The 15713-nt window shown below is 40.2% G+C and overlaps 2 protein-coding genes across 2 annotated transcripts; one reads left to right on the forward strand and one right to left on the reverse strand.

The window, feature by feature from the left end:
* The first annotated feature begins 647 nt into the window (after positions 1-647).
* PHYKPL (5-phosphohydroxy-L-lysine phospho-lyase) lies at positions 648-7545 on the forward strand. The gene is made up of 12 exons (XM_009871386.1): positions 648-777; positions 1422-1581; positions 2210-2284; positions 3099-3186; positions 3281-3397; positions 3608-3690; positions 3975-4200; positions 4452-4606; positions 5108-5197; positions 5426-5556; positions 5996-6052; positions 7371-7545. Exons 1-11 carry the CDS (start codon positions 723-725, stop codon positions 6046-6048), a joined length of 1233 nt encoding a protein of 410 aa, XP_009869688.1. The 5' UTR covers positions 648-722; the 3' UTR covers positions 6049-6052; positions 7371-7545.
* A 2083-nt stretch (positions 7546-9628) lies between these two features.
* HNRNPAB (heterogeneous nuclear ribonucleoprotein A/B) lies at positions 9629-13297 on the reverse strand. The gene is made up of 6 exons (XM_009871387.1): positions 13133-13297; positions 12890-13048; positions 12359-12490; positions 10618-10726; positions 10372-10524; positions 9629-10293 (listed from the first exon to the last, which is right to left on the reverse strand). The coding sequence occupies exons 1-6, from the start codon at positions 13295-13297 to the stop codon at positions 10223-10225; spliced, it is 789 nt and encodes a 262-aa protein (XP_009869689.1). The 3' UTR covers positions 9629-10222.
* Between the last annotated feature and the right edge of the window lie 2416 nt (positions 13298-15713).

A 15713-nucleotide genomic window follows, 5' to 3' on the forward strand; every position in this document is an offset into this window, starting at 1 on the left:
GAAGCAGCAAAGTTTGGCATTGCCCTTCAGAGTCAAATCTCTGCAACTCCTACTTAGGCAGACATGTGTTTCTATTTTAACTGCTTGGCAATTTATTTTAAAAGTAAAAATAAAACAAACGCACTTAAGTAGACCCAGCCTTAAAAAATTAATCAAGGTTTCAGCTAAGGTTAGTGAAGCTTTATACAGATGTAACAACAACCCAGAACATACTATCTGCAAAATCAGGACTTTGGCAAGAATAAACAATATAATAAAAACGATCACAAGCCAAGAGACACCAGAGAGGGTTTCAAGAGCGCAAAGGGCAGAGAGCACAGGCGGTAAGAACCGCAGTTAACACTGGATGAAACTACAGAGGTAAATCCTAGCGGTGTGCTGTGGCAAGATTCCTAGTAAAGGATTTTCAGTTCTGGAGCCTGTTTTCTTCCTGCAAGTCTTAACAAAATTTCACTTGATTTGGAGCATGAGGCTTGTTCTCTTCCCCATCCCAAGCTTTGGTTTAGGGGCCAGAAGCAGGATGGCAGCATCCGCTGGCAACCCGGGGAAATGCCTTTCTCTTGGTTAACTGCCTGAACTGAAAATATTACCAGTAAAATAAACTACGCGACTTTCACAATGTGCCAAGCTGTACTTTGTTTTCTGATGCTTGCCATAGATCTTCTTGCAAGCTGTTTTTTTCTAATGATCCGGTGAAGATCGTAAAGGCAGAAGGCCAGTATATGTACGATGAGAACGGAAGACGATACCTTGACTGCATCAACAATGTTGCTCACGGTAAGTTATAATTCAAAGAACATGATACAATGATTTTCTAAGCAGAACAAGAAACCGATCAGTACTTTTTTACTGCTGTTGCATTGTGTTGGGGGGAGGTGTTGCTTAATTGGAAAAGTGTAAAATCCCTCTCTTGCGCCTGTAGTTTGGGGAAATTATGGTTCATGTTTGAATTTCTGTGTGCACGCATGTGCTTTCCAGACTTGTGCTTCCTGTTCCGTCCTCCTAGAAACATACTTGTCTATTTTTTTTTTTTTCACACAAAAGCCCAAGTAAAGCACCTAACTGTACAAACGGCCAATGGCTTGATATTTTGTTGTTTGTAAAAGTTACTGCTAAGTGTACAGTCATGGGACCCCTACTCAGCTGGTGCCTTGTGTATTATGAAGCAGCTGCTACTTTTTTACTATATTTGAAACTTCTCTAACTGGTCACTGCTGTCACTAACACCCTGACTGAGCTAGTAATTCTTTGACGGTAAAGCGTATGTGCACACTCCCAACACCCTAAATTATGTAAACATCCAAATCCAAATTAGATACTATTTGTTCTAACATATCAACTTCCAGTATTCACTACAAATGAGAAATGTGTTAAGCTATCACGTGAATGAACTCTTAACTCCTCTCCCCACTCTCTTGCAGTTGGACATTGTCACCCTGATGTAGTAAAAGCCGCCCATGAACAAAATCAGTTGTTAAATACAAATTCTCATTATCTTCATGACAACTTGGTCGATTATGCAGAGAGACTTTCAAAAACGCTACCGGAGAAGTTATGCATCTTTTATTTTTTGAATTCTGGGTAAGTTGGGTATATTAGAATTAACGCTGTGTTTTCACTAGGTGTACACAGACTAGTATAATACTTTACTATCAACAACCAGTCGCGTCATCTGGTACGGAAGACTAGATACTGACAAAAAACATGGCTTGGGGGCTGTGTGTTTTAAGAAACTGTGTTCCTTTTTAGAACTTCAGTGACTCTGAAGTTGACATTTAGCAAGCTTTCTATCAGGAAACTAAACTTTATTTAAGAAGGGGTTTATTCCATTTATAAGGCTGTGGACTACGAAACACTAATGTAAATATTTACTGTTATTTTCTGGCCAGATTTGTCTTCTAAACTGGGGAATTACTTCTTTTATCAAAATTAAATGTAACTGTGTACACTTGTGGAGGTGAGGGTGTATTCCCTAAGCCACAGCTAAGAAAAGATAACTGTTTCCAAAGTAGTTTATGTACTCCAGCTTTTTTAAGATAGATTCCATTCAATCCCACCTAATGAGTGCTCATTACTAAAGGATCTGTGAGTAACATGCGTTGAGTTCTGTCTGTTCTTTGCAGACAGAAAGAGCATGGCAAGGGAAGTTAGAATTTCAAAACTCATGACATCCGCAATGAAACACTTAGCAATGTTTTCCGATTTGTAGATCTGAAGCTAACGACCTTGCCCTAAGACTGGCACGACAGTATACAAAACATGAGGATGTTGTAGTTTTAGACCAGTAAGTATATTGACAATTTTATCTACTGTGGGGTACAGTGGGTCCGTGGTCAGAGTGGTAGAAAAACTGTAACTGGAAAGTTGCGGGAACTAATTCTTCGCTCTGTTCAGTATTAGCAAGATGAGCCCAGAGAACGGTGTCCAAGCTGGGCTCTCCAGTACATGACAGGCACCGATGTACTGGAAGGCGGCCAGCAGTGGCCCGCTGTGACAGGTAGGGAGCCACAGGCTTGAGAGGTTAGAAAAATGGCATTTGTTCAGCTGTAAGAGACTGCCAGAGGGAGATCTGACTGCAACTACAGCTGTCTAAGCGAAACGAGCAGGAAAGATGGAACCAGGCCTGACGATGGATGGTAACAGGGAAAAATACACCAGATATTAAGTTGAAAGCTGGTAATTCTGATGAGGCATAAGGAAAAAACTCTTTTAGCATGAAGGTGGTCAAATATTAGAACTGGATGCCTAGAGAGACTTGAAACTCTATCACGGAAGGATATTTGGAAGTAGGCCAGGCCTGACCCTTCCACTTGTTCTGCAATCTTGCAATACTGCTCATGACTACGCTGCTGTGACTGTAGTCACCGGTTCAGAGAAACCAGTGACAAAGACTGCTGTCCCTCTGCATCCCTTATGGTCAGACAGGCAAAAAAATCCGAACAGCTCAGTGCTAGAAATTGCAGAGCTGTTCTCAGCGCGCATGACTGTATTCCCACCAGGCGAGAGCCTGGCTACTCTTGAGCTCTCAGTAGTGCTAACCCTAGAGACAACTTGATACTGAGGAAATCACTGTTTAGTTCTGCTAATTGTTTTTTAAGTGCTTACCATGGACATCTGACATCCTTGATTGACATAAGCCCATATAAATTCAGAAATCTAGAAGGACAAAAGGAGTGGGTCCACGTGGTATGTACTTCAGCCTATAACTATCAACTACTTGTTAATTTACTGAAGTTTTATCTACGATATACTGAATATAGGATACTGTTCCTTTGCATAGGCTCCTGTTCCAGACACATACAGAGGACTTTATAGGGAAGACCATGAAGATCCAGTAACAGCCTATGCTAATGAAGTGAAAAATATTATTGAGCAAGCACAGAAGAGAGGCAGAAAGGTAAAAAAGTGATTCGCTTAACGATTTGCCTTGCCATAGAGCTGAGCATGACTGACTGTCAGTCCCGTTCAGGATTACTTAGCTAAGGGGTACGGACTCATCAAAAAGAATAATGCAAGAACCAGCTAAAGATAAAGAGCTTGCTAACTGTTATCAGTTCCCACAACTTTTTGCATTGTGTTCAAATATTACATGCTACATGTGTTTCAGATTGCTGCATTCTTTGTTGAATCTCTGCCAAGCGTAGGTGGTCAAATCATTCCACCAGCAGGCTATTTTCAGAAGGTTGCAGAGTAAGTGGTTATTCATTATCCTAATTTTTTAATTTAACAGTCTTGCTAAATATAAATGATAAGAGAACTTCTTTGCCTGGTGCAGCATACAGCTTGATAGGCAGAAAACAGCCTATGCTTTCATGTTAAAACGTAAACTTGCTTTTTAAACATGTAACGTAGAATACAGGCCTTGTACAAGTTTGTTTCCTGGAAGCTTGCAAAGTAATGCTTTCTGGATGTTCTTAACCAGTAAATACTATGTTGCTTCCTCTTAAGAGACAATGAAATTTGTTACGTTACAGGCATGTGCGCAAGGCAGGAGGTGTATTTATTGCTGACGAAATTCAAGTTGGCTTTGGCAGGGTTGGCAAGCACTTCTGGGCATTCCAGCTGCAGGGAGAAGATTTTATACCCGATATTGTCACTATGGGGAAACCAACAGGAAATGGGCACCCCATTGCCTGCGTAGCAACAACAAAAGAAATTGCAGAAGCATTTGCAGCCACAGGAGTAGAGTACTTTAATACAGTAAGTCAAACATTGTCCAAACTCTTTCTCTACAGGAGTCTAAGTATTAAAATTAGATAATCATGCAGTGTTTTCATTAATCTTGATCACTTTCATAGCTACTGCTTATATTATTTGTATCTTTCCATTATATAACTTTCCATTTACTGGCTTCTGTTTACTGCTCGTTATAGTCCTGACGCTACTTTCCATGACATAATTTCATCTTTCTTCCCCTTTCCCGGCTATGTATCTCCTTTTCCCGAGCTCAGTTTGGAGGAAACCCTGTTTCATGTGCGATTGGATTAGCTGTGTTAGATGTGATTGAGAAGGAACACCTGCAGGCTCATGCCTCAGAAGTAGGCAACTTCTTGATGAAGCTTCTCAAGGAACAGAAAGTCAAGCATCCCATCATTGGTGATGTCAGGTATCAGTGCCTTACTTATGTTTTTAGCTGCTTTTTGTTTGGTTTAGTCAAACAATCCAACTGATGTGGTTTTAAGAGATTCATTAAATCTGTGTGTTGAGCAAAACTCAAGTGCCTGCTGTAGATGAAACTAAAACAAACTTGAGCTTATCGAAAGTCTGATAGACTTTGCCACTCCAGGCCATTACTGCTTTATTGATTTATTAGTTGCTAAAGGAATTAGCTTTTTTTTTAACTCTTATTTCAAGTGCACCACAAACAGAATTAATGAGCAGACGGAAACCATGGTTAATGTGTCTGTTTAGAATGGCAGGGCAGGACGTAAGTCTGTACTGTGTTACTGCATTTCTTCAGAACAGCACTACCTTCTTTCTGTCACTGGCCAAACAGCAGGCAGTTCTCATGCAGTAAAAGTTTGGTCTCAAAAACCTTTCTCAGTTTTTTAGTTCACGTGCAGTTCCTTCCTCTGACAGGGATTGACTATTTTACTTTCTTTTCAAGGGGTTCTGGCTTATTCATTGGTGTGGACTTAATCAAGGATCAAGCAGAAAGGACCCCAGCCACAGCAGAAGCAGAGTACCTAGTAACAAGGTACACCAAAGGACTACAACGTAGTTACTCAATGTGCAAGGCAAGCACGCAATTACAGAACAACCTTGCACGCAATAGTTGTTAAAAGGAGAGCCAACTGGCAGAAAAAGAAACCAGTCAGTGCAGAAGGGCATTGTCTGAACAGCCTGCATGCTGATGCTTCTATGTTATGGTTTTTTTGAACTAGATGCAAAAGTAAACATAGTTCTTTGTTACTGCTCTTTCCAGACTTAAAGAAGAATATATTCTACTGAGTACAGATGGGCCCGGAAGAAATGTGCTTAAATTCAAGCCCCCAATGTGCTTCAATAAGGAGGATGCAAAATTTGTTGTGGACACAATTGACAAGCTGCTAACAGGTAGTACCAATCAAACCTGCCTTATAGAGGGAGTTGGGACTGCCTTACAGTCAGTGCTGAGCCACCAAGTCTGCATCTGAGAAGGCTGAAATGGAGCTAAGATGGTAAATGCTCAGCACATAGCAAAATTAGTCCATCCAAGTTATGCCTTCGCTTCTAAATTATTCTGGTTTTAAGTTCTCTGAGAAAACTATTTATGCCACAGATTTGTATCTCTTTTAAAACAGCTTTGCTCTGGCAGAGGTTCAAAAGTTTACCTATCTGAACAAAGGCAACTGGCAAAAGCTGTCTCAGCTTCATTCTTGAAAGCCATAATCTGTGTGCCTTTGCCATTTACCTTTTTCTACAACTACTGCACACGCGGCATTGGTCAAGTTAGTGCAGAAACTTGTCTCAACGTCATAAGTTTGCTAAATTGTTGCTTATTCTTTTTTTTCAGATATGGAAAATGAATGTCTGAACCAACAGAAAACATCTGCTTGTTCCACCTGAGCAGGTATTTATCTATAGTCACCCTTTACTATTTAAAAGCCAAGGGTCATAAACAACTCCACAAGCTTTGTCAGTGGCAGCAGAGCAGGACCAAGCCTTTACTTAAGTCAGTTTGCAGGAGTTTCTGGCAATCTACAAGCATTCACAGCACCCTCCTATGAGAGCCTGACACTTCTAGTAACACTGTATGTACTCATTTGTTTGCAAGCTACATCCAACTCATCCCAGAAATGCCTACCACTAGGGTGTGATGTGCTTGTCTGGAAAGCTTTAAGACTAACTGGGTTTAACCCTTGGCGTGCAAGTGACACACACATCAAAACAAACGCAGCTTTTATGCCACCTGCTTAGTGCTTAAAGTCTCCAGACAGAAGCTGTTCCAGCTGCATATCTACTTCTCAGCAAGGACAATGTACATTCTGCATGCCACAATCTGGGAAAACCCACTTACAGCTTTATGAAGAGTGCTTATACTAATATAGCTACTTTTACTTAATATCTGACTTTGAAATGGTATTTCATCCTGAACCCTTTTTGACTACTTTGTAGGATCATTTTATGTTCATGGCTATTTTCAGGCTTCAGCATGGGTTCACCCCTATCTGAGAAGCTTGTGGCCGTCAGAAAGAATCCCATTAAGCCTTCTAGTCCTTGTAAATCTTACTATCTGTTGAGGTCCCTCTACAGCTTCCTTACAGAAAACAACTAGCTGCAAGTCACTTTACCACACAAGAGCATATACAGTGTACGCTTACAAGTTAATGCCCTGACAGCAACACCCTTTGGTACACTTGGTACTTCTTCAACCTACTCCAACTAAAAGACAGGCAAGAATTTTTTTTAACCAAGTGCCCAAACACCTGGGCGGAAATGCACCTAATATTGCAATCTGTAATCAGCTGGTGGTCTCAACCACCAGACTAGATTCACAAGGCTATGGCCCTGAGCTAAGGAGAAACGTGCTTTTAGTTCAGTGCAATATTAGTATAGCAGGCACGAGAAAAATGTGTTAATATTTTATTTAGCAAGTTAATGAAAAGACATACAGCTGTTTGTACTACTTATTCTTGAGAACAGAAAGATTACTCAACAGTACCAGTTTAAATTAAGGAATCTAATGATTCATATGCTAGTCTACAATCTAAACTAAACAAGAAAAATGCCTTTATTTTCTACAGGAAAACAAGAATGCAAAAAGCCTCCTACTTAATACAGTACTAATATGACACTTACATATAATGTAAGTGAAAATGAGGCAATGAAGCAGATTCCTTTTAATGATGCTTTTACAAAAAAAACATAACATTATTTTCTTTCCATAGGTTTCAAACAATGTTCAAGATCTACTACTAAGAAACATTATTCTACTATAATAATGCACATTTAATCTTCATCCTAGCATGTTTTAGACCAAATAAGTTACCTTTGCCCTTGTTATTTTCATTTATCTTGTTATTAGTAAAATCTTTAGAAGAAATAAATTTTACAAGAGCTTGTTTCAACTCTGGCAGAAGTGTGGAATTGGCTTTTATTTATAACAGTGTATCTAAAAATGATTATAAAGGAATGTATTTCTAGTAACTACTATAAACTATGTTTTCTAAATTTATGCTCTTTCAGGTTATGACTTTTGCAAATTAAGATGAGGCAATGGGTTGTTTGTTTTCTTTTTTAAATCTGCTGCTACCAATGCAAACGCTATTCAGCTGCCAGTACACCCAGTCCTTCCCAGGCTGCTCTGACCAGTTTCAGTAGCCAGGTTACTAACAAGGTTCCTAGGGCACTATATTCAGTCTCAGTGACCAGATTACATCAAAAACATCAGGCTCAAATTCAGAACATCAAATTACATGAGCAACAGACAGCTGAGGGCCATGGCTCCCAAACCAGTTCTTATGAAGTAGTCTGCCCTCACAAAACACTCAAGCAGGATTAGTAAATTAAGAGTACATTACAGCCATAAGTAACAACCTTGTATACAAGCCCTTGCTTTCACCAGGCAATTACATGTTCTTCATATCACAAACTTTTCATGCAAGAAGGGAAAGCCAGCTCTGCATTTAAGTACCAGTATCCTCTGTTTCTGCTTAAGGCCACGTCACCTGTCAAGGAAGCATTACCCAAGAACCTACTTCCAAAGAACACCAAAGTAACAGCCAGCTGACAAACCACTGCTAATAACACTAGCCAGAAGTACTGCAGCAGTATGGTCCTGGCACTAGGGAAATGCCCTGTTGCAAGGCAAACCGTTCACTAAAAAAAAAAAAAAAAAAAATACTTAGCTACCCCTTATTTGATCAGAAAACAAGGAGAAGTGTGCAACAGAGTTAAAGTATTTCAATTTTAAATCTTGAGACAGTAATACTTTTAAATACTGTACTCTGTTGTTCCTGTGTTCTGCAATTATTTTTTTTTTATTTGCAAGTAAGCTGGGCATTAGGTAGCATACTCCAGCTGCAAAGTTGTCATGTCAACTATCAGGTTTAAAATTCGATTTTTTTTTTTATTATTCAAGATTTTCACTTAACCCCAGAGAAGTCTTACAGACTTTTAACTTTACAGCAAGCTCTTCTTTCCAAAGACAGCCAGCAGGGAGCAGCATTTTATAGTCCCTGCAGGAATAGCTGCATTGCTTGTTTAAAAAAAGTCACTAGTAACATGTGTTTATGTCTTGTCTTGGTTACTTGGTTCAATTCCACTCCCCTTTTGTTCAAATAGAACTTATTAAAAGAAAAAAAAATGGTCAATTTTAGATTTATAAGGAAAATAATTATCAAATTGATTACTGCAGCGGAGATTAGAAGTTTACTTTGTGCAGCAACACTTGCTACTTATTTATAAATCTGAGATTGGGACTATTCTGCAGCAAGACAGGCAACATCACATAGTTACCATCTTAAAATAGTGGTAAACTAGTCAAAAAAGGAGAGCATGTTTCTAGCTGGTCACTTATCTCTGAAGAGATGTTTTTCCCACTAACTTCAGCAGAAGTTCTTTCAGCCTTTTCCAATACACAAAAAGGCTAGCAAAAAAAATTTTAAAAAAATCGTACTTCACATTGGTTAATTAAGTCTGTCTAACCTGTCTTTCAGGGCAGGTATACCTATTATTAGGAACTTGCAGAAAAGTCTCAGACTCAAGACAACAGAACATGAAGGAAGTGCTGCCAGGTTCTCACACACCTCTTGGCTTTCTCCTGCAACGCTGTCTACACTCCCAAGCCCTACCTGAAACCTGTGCCTCTGGCTCCTCCTCGCAGAGCCCTACAAGGCAGACACTAATAATACAGTTATGCTGAGCCTCTGTGCTTCTCTAGGACACCAGTTCACCAACACAACCTCCACAACAGCCGGGCCTTTCCACCCAAGTTCTCCTCCACAACCTTCAGGCAGAAGTGACTGCAGTTTTTAGCTGCCACTTAACTGCAAGTGTGCACAACTACCAACAGAGCCTTCTAGTTTTAAGATTTAAAAACATTTAAGCACAACTCTCCATCTATCAAGGTACTGCCATGAACTAAGTTCTGGGAACAGTATACTGGCATTTTACTAATACATAAGCTGAAGAATGGCACGAGACACTAGATTACGCCTTTTTTATTTCAAAAGCTAGGATAGCTTCAATATCCATGTCATGGTGAATCAGAACACATGTAAAATACCTTACAATACATTAGATTCCAAAAAGGTACCAAAAAGTACAGTAAAATTAACACTTCCATTACAGGAAATGTATGACACAAAAACAATACAAAATAAAAAGGTGGAAAGTGACACTGGTTCCCTAAGATGCATCTCATTCTGTACAACTGGAGTAATGCAGAGTCCATAGTTAACTCCAAGAGGCAGTCCCTAGATGCAGAGCTGCAGCTTTAAGCAGACCCTCAAAATCAGTTTCAGTTTAACCTATTAATAAAATCATTAATTAATATCTTCAGCGAGGCTGAAATTTACACACCACACTGTCTAGACAACTAGTTATCTGGAAGTATTAAACAAGTAAAACATTTCCAGGGAGCTCTTCCAAGTAAGATGCACATTTAACAGGCCATAGAAATTTATTGTAAAGTTAAATTTGGTACAGAACTGAAATATCCATCTACAGCATTGTATACAAAACCTATGCAGTCATTTTCCAAAAGAGACCATGCCACTGCATACCTGAATAAGTTTGATCAATATGGCTTGTAGTTATTCTGATGACCACCACGTCTTGGTGTCTTCCCATAATTTGCACTGCCTTGACCTATGAACAAGAAAACAAATGCATTAAACTGCTAATTAGTTACGCTTGCTTATACCCAATACAGTTCTCTTTACTTACTGTAATCATAGCCTGGTCCATATCCATAATACCCATATCCTGAATAATCATAGCCTCCATAGCCACCATAACCTTGCTGATAGCCGTATCCTTGATTCCCATAACCCTGGTTCCAGTAATTGCCATAACCTTGATTCCAATTTTGACTTTGAGCTATAGAAGGGAAAACCATCCACAAAATCCCATTTTAGTACACACAACTTATTTAGAATGTGTCCATACTAAAGTAGTGCGTGTAGTACTTACCACCGCCTCTTCCACCTCTGCCTCTTCCTCCATAGCTACCTCTTCCTCCACCACTACTGAACTGTTGCTGCTGGTATACTTCTTTTGGCTGTGCTACCTTAATCTCGCACTGAAAATAAAAAAAAAGGAAGAGTGTGTATACTGTCTTATAGCAACAGCTCTCGATGTAACCACCTAGGAAAGCCAGAGGCTACTCCAGAGGCAAAGGAGGTGTACGCGCTGCGTTCCCTGTCATGTGAGCAGGACTAATGCAGTGCCAGATGCATCCCATTTATTGTGCTACCTGGGCCAGGGTAAGTCACTGCCAGCCATTCAAAGCAGGCCACTGCTTTCAAAGTGTTTTAGTACCATCAGCTCCCACTCTCCTGCTGAGGCCACCTCAGCACCGCCATAGCTCCTGTAGGAGCCTAGAGGCTGGCCCCTATCCCGCCACAACCTCCCAGACCAACCGCTTCACTGGAGCTGCACTGCGTCATCAAGGCTCCAAGAAACACACCAGAACTGAGACTTCCTGGCAGCCTTGGTAAACTGTACACACCGAGCGTGCGTTGGGACTGTACAGTACACCTGCCAACACTTGGAAGTTATCACTTATCAAATATTAAGAACAGCTAAAAATGACCAGAGTTGACATTTCTAAGCCAGGTTCCCAAGCTGCAGTTCAAGCTGTCAGCCAGCTTCCTAGTTCCTCAATCTCTGCAGTCAAGGGATGAAGCCACTGCTGCTGTGAAAGGATTGACTCCCTGTGACAACAGCACATGTGCAAGCTTGGCTTGGAATTCTTCACCACAGGAGCTTTCAGGTAACCTTCTGCCTTTTTTACTACTATTACACAAAACCAAGCCATAGTTACAAGATACAGACATCATATCTCATCTCCTTTGGCTGCAAAAGCATTCATCTCTCCTGAAAACAACACTAGTTTTCAGGACACTGTAGTTAGCAGTCAGTGTATTCGGTTTGCCAAAGTTTACTCTGTGCTGTGTTAAAGACCTGTCTTTAAGCACAATCTACTATGTCAGCCACTGTGACCAGATCTAACAGGGCTCTGAAGTGTATGGTTAGCATTGGCCATGGAGCAAGAGAAGAGGGACACCTCCAGCCAGCACACTTCCTTTGCCTCCCGTCCTCATTAGCTTGACAACATGAGCAGCTATTAGCTGTTCTCACACCACTTTTAGAGTAGCTCACATAACCAGATGACCAGGTTCAAGCTGCCAGAAGCCCAAGTTTACTCCCTGCATCCTTGTACTGGGTTTACATGACAGGATTTTGGTAGCAGAGGTGGCTGCAGGGAGGGGGCTTCTGAGAGAAGACACCAGAAGCTGCCCCTGTACCAGTTTCAGGTGCTTACAAAAATTAGCATCTGTAAGCCTTGAATTTATGTAAGTGCTCTATGCTGAAGATAGTTATATATCTGTTGAAACGGCTTCTATTGCTAAACTGATACATAAATAAGCCATTTTTTTTCCACATCTATTTAATGAATGTTATTAAATACTTTACATGCAAAAAAGCCATAGAATATAGCCAGTATTAAAGCCACAAGTACTGGCAAAGAACCCTGGGTAGCTTCTGTGGTGAACTTAGGGCAAAACACTCCTGTGGTGAACTGCAAGCTGTCCTTATAGTAATTTTGGTACCTTGAGATAAGAGGTCTACAGAATCCTTTTCAGATTATAAATGTAGTGGTATTATGCTTAATGACGTGGGCAAAAATGTACAAGTCAAAAGTTTCTACCTTGCTTCCACTGACGTTGTGGAATTTCTTCTCCAAAACCTTCTTCACTGGATCCTCTTCCTTGAAAGTGATGAACACAAACCCCCTCCTTTTGTTGGTCTTTGGATCCATTGGAAGTTCAATTGCTTCAATCTGAAAAAAATAAATTCTCTTTTCAGTCTTGTATTTTAGCAGACCAGTTAAAGTAGGTGGCATTTGGGACAGTAAAACTGTTCTCTTTCTCACCTATGCATATTATGCAACACCGAAGTTGCAATATTCTTTCTATACAAGCATTGGCTTTCAAACGACAGGTTTTAATTTCACAAGTCTTAAAAACAATTTAAACATCAGATAAAATGGCTTGAGTTAAACTAGCGATGGGAGCCTATTACACTCTGTGCCTGTCTTGCTCTCAGAATGGGAAACCTCTGGATCAGCTACAGAAGGCTCAATACATCTGAAGTTAATTTGCAACTTGCAAATTATCAGTAAACTGAACAACTACCAGAGACTGCACATTTCAGTGTTTACCAAGGTAACACTACACACCTCTCCAAACTCTCCAAAGTATTCCCTGATTTTCTCTTCTGTGGCTTCTGGGTTTAGTCCACCAACAAATATTTTCTTCACTGGATCCTTTTTCATTGCCATGGCCTTCTTGGGGTCAATTAGTCGTCCATCTAGCCTGTGTTCTTTCTGTTCCAGAACCTGAAAGATAGTTTGGTATGATTAACTCAAACTGACTATTTTTCCTTGGAAGTTAAGAATCCGAAATACGAAGCTTAAATTCACCTTTTCAACACTCCCAGGCTCTTTGAAGAGAATAAATCCAAAGCCTCTGGATCTTCCTGTGTTGGGGTCCATCTTTATCGTACAGTCAGTTACCTCACCAAATTTGGTGAAGTAATCTTTCAAGTCTTTTTTGCTTGTATCCCAACTGAGGCCGCCAACAAACATCTTCCTGAAATTTCCAAGAGATAAGAGCTGTTTAGATTCAGAAGGTTCTACAGAAAAGCACATACAGCAAGGTTCTCACAGTGGTACAACACCTCAGCAGCACTGTCAGAAACAGAACCACCTGCTGAAAGGTAATACACCTTTGCATCTTGTCAAGGCTAATGATACCCACAAGGGTGGGTTCCCCTGCTCTGTTTGAGGGAATGACACAACACTCCCTTGAAGTTCATTACAGACTACATAGGAAACAGTAAAAACTGCCTCTAAAATATTCCTCATCATTAAGTTACATTCTTTCAACAGTACTCTGTTATTCACAACAAGCAGTATTGATTATCAAGTACTGCCAACTCTTTGTAAAGAACCTGGGGTCATTCCTACTGCTTTGAAAGGATTCGGAATAGAGTAATACTTGAGCTCTTTTAGGATTTGGGCAAATAGCTTTAAAAAAAAATTTAGCCCTGAGAACAATCTGCAAAATTTAAACCAGGCATCCAAGACCTCCAAGAATAGTCACATACAATAGATGGGACTTTGGACCTCCCTTAACTCCTGTGTTGTGCACTTCTTCCTGCTTAGTTACTGAATCTACTCCTACCTTCATCAGTATTAGAAGTATCTCCACTATGAGTTTGTACTTTCATGAAAGGCTAATACAGTACTTCCCAGCCCACTTTCCCACACGAGATATTCTCTGAAGCACCTCAAAGGCCTAAATACTGGTGAAGCCCAGTACAGAAGAAAAGCTAACAAACAAAACTTAGATCAGTCAATGAGGCACTTAAATGCCTCACTCCAAATGAAAACATTAATAACATGGCTGTATTTTCTATTTTCACAGTTTCCAAGGTAACAAACTAAGCTTTTAAAAGCGCTCAAGCCTTTTTATCTAACTATAGCCTAAAGCAGTTTAAGTTGTCATTACTCTGTTTAGAGGCAACCTAGATTTGGCACTAGAAGCTAGCAGCACTTTAGAAATTAGACTATGTTGAAGTAAAATTGGCTTCTGGTGTTTATAGGTAACCCTGATTTGCTAGAACTAGCATCCCTTTATGCTCAAGGCCACATGAGGGGAAAGAAATAAATGTGCTAGGTTTCCTTTGCTTTTTTTCTTTAAATGGAATGAAACCATATCCTTTGTAGGCTAAGCCTTTTTTTTTCCAGAGATCAAGCTGTGCTCTCTGAACTGATGAAGTGCAGCACGATACACAGGGGCCAAGCAAAGTCTGTGTGCTTCTTGTAGCCATTACAGTCTAGTCTTGCAGAGAAGGCCTTAAAAAATTACTAAACCCTTTCAATAACAGATGAAAGAAAGGTAACTGGATGGATTCCTTCTCATCACAACAGCTTACTGACCAAGCATGATTGCTGTAATATGTACAGACTGACAGTGGTTTTCTGTAGCATACCCTGTTATAACTGACTACACTTAACAGAATGATCAAGAGAAATTCTAAATTCAGTGGTTGAGAGATGACAGAAATTTGCCTGGGAGCAGCTTTAGCTTCTTTATGCCATCAGGATGGGGTTGTGGCACACACACAGTGCAACATGGAAAATTCACTTCTTAGCACAGCGACAGATATTGTACTTTGTAATTTCTAGTCCTTTGTTTCATAACTTAAATGTTTGATATCTACATATATTTAAACAACACAATACAATTAAGACCAAATTCCTAGCATTTGTCTTTGCCTTCAAAGGCTCCATGAACTGGACAATTGCACTCTTAAGATGCAGTCTCTTTCTCCCCCCCACAGAGTGTATTAGTGCAGCTAAACCAAAATATGTTCCAGCTACTTTAATATCGACATCCTGAACTCTGCCTTGGACAGCTCTTGTTTTATCGCAGTGGTAGACTTTCTACATAGGTCACTCCCTCTGAATAATTGCTTTTCTTACAAGTTTCATTTTGCACAGATTTGGAGTTGAATCTTGTCAACTCTTATGCAAGAAAGGGAAAGGCTATCATCCATGTGTTGGGGAAGAATACTAAAAAAGTAAAAAGACAATTCACATGCAGCTAAAAGGCCTAGTTCTCAATCGTTCTAGTGTCTGCAAAAGGTACATCTGGCCTCAGCTTAAAGGAAACTTGTGCAAGTCTTATTCCTTCCTTTACTGCCAAAAATCTATTAAACGCTACTGGGGCTTCTGCTCTCTGTTCAACCCGAGGGAACCGACCCTCAGATTCAGGGCCCAGGGATAACAAAGGGCCTTCCAATTAAGTACATGGGGTAGCTTGAATCACAAAGACCCACCTGAGAAACAGGCAGGTGAACATTAGTCAAGCACATATATTCATAAACAGACCACCTGTATCAGGAAAGAAATTACTCTCTTGCACACAAGGATGCCACTACCAAACTACAGGAGAGCTACACTGACTCCTCCAGAAATCACTCACAACAGGTAAGTG

Source organism: Apaloderma vittatum, unplaced genomic scaffold, assembly GCF_000703405.1.
Source record: "Apaloderma vittatum isolate BGI_N311 unplaced genomic scaffold, ASM70340v1 scaffold18336, whole genome shotgun sequence".
NCBI classification, from domain to species: Eukaryota; Metazoa; Chordata; class Aves; order Trogoniformes; family Trogonidae; genus Apaloderma; species Apaloderma vittatum.

Coding starts and splice junctions, on each gene's coding strand:
- PHYKPL (XM_009871386.1), top strand. CDS start 723: ATGTACGATGAGAACGGAAGACGATACCTTGACTGCATCAACAATGTT. Junction 1,582..2,209: donor TTTTATTTTTTGAATTCTGG/GTAAGTTGGGTA, acceptor TCCGATTTGTAG/ATCTGAAGCTAACGACCTTG. Junction 3,187..3,280: donor AAAAGGAGTGGGTCCACGTG/GTATGTACTTCA, acceptor TCCTTTGCATAG/GCTCCTGTTCCAGACACATA.
- HNRNPAB (XM_009871387.1), bottom strand. CDS start 13,297: ATGTTTGTTGGCGGCCTCAGTTGGGATACAAGCAAAAAAGACTTGAAA. Junction 10,525..10,617: donor CAGAGGTGGAAGAGGCGGTG/GTAAGTACTACA, acceptor TCCCTTCTATAG/CTCAAAGTCAAAATTGGAAT. Junction 10,294..10,371: donor TGGACCAGGCTATGATTACA/GTAAGTAAAGAG, acceptor TCTTGTTCATAG/GTCAAGGCAGTGCAAATTAT.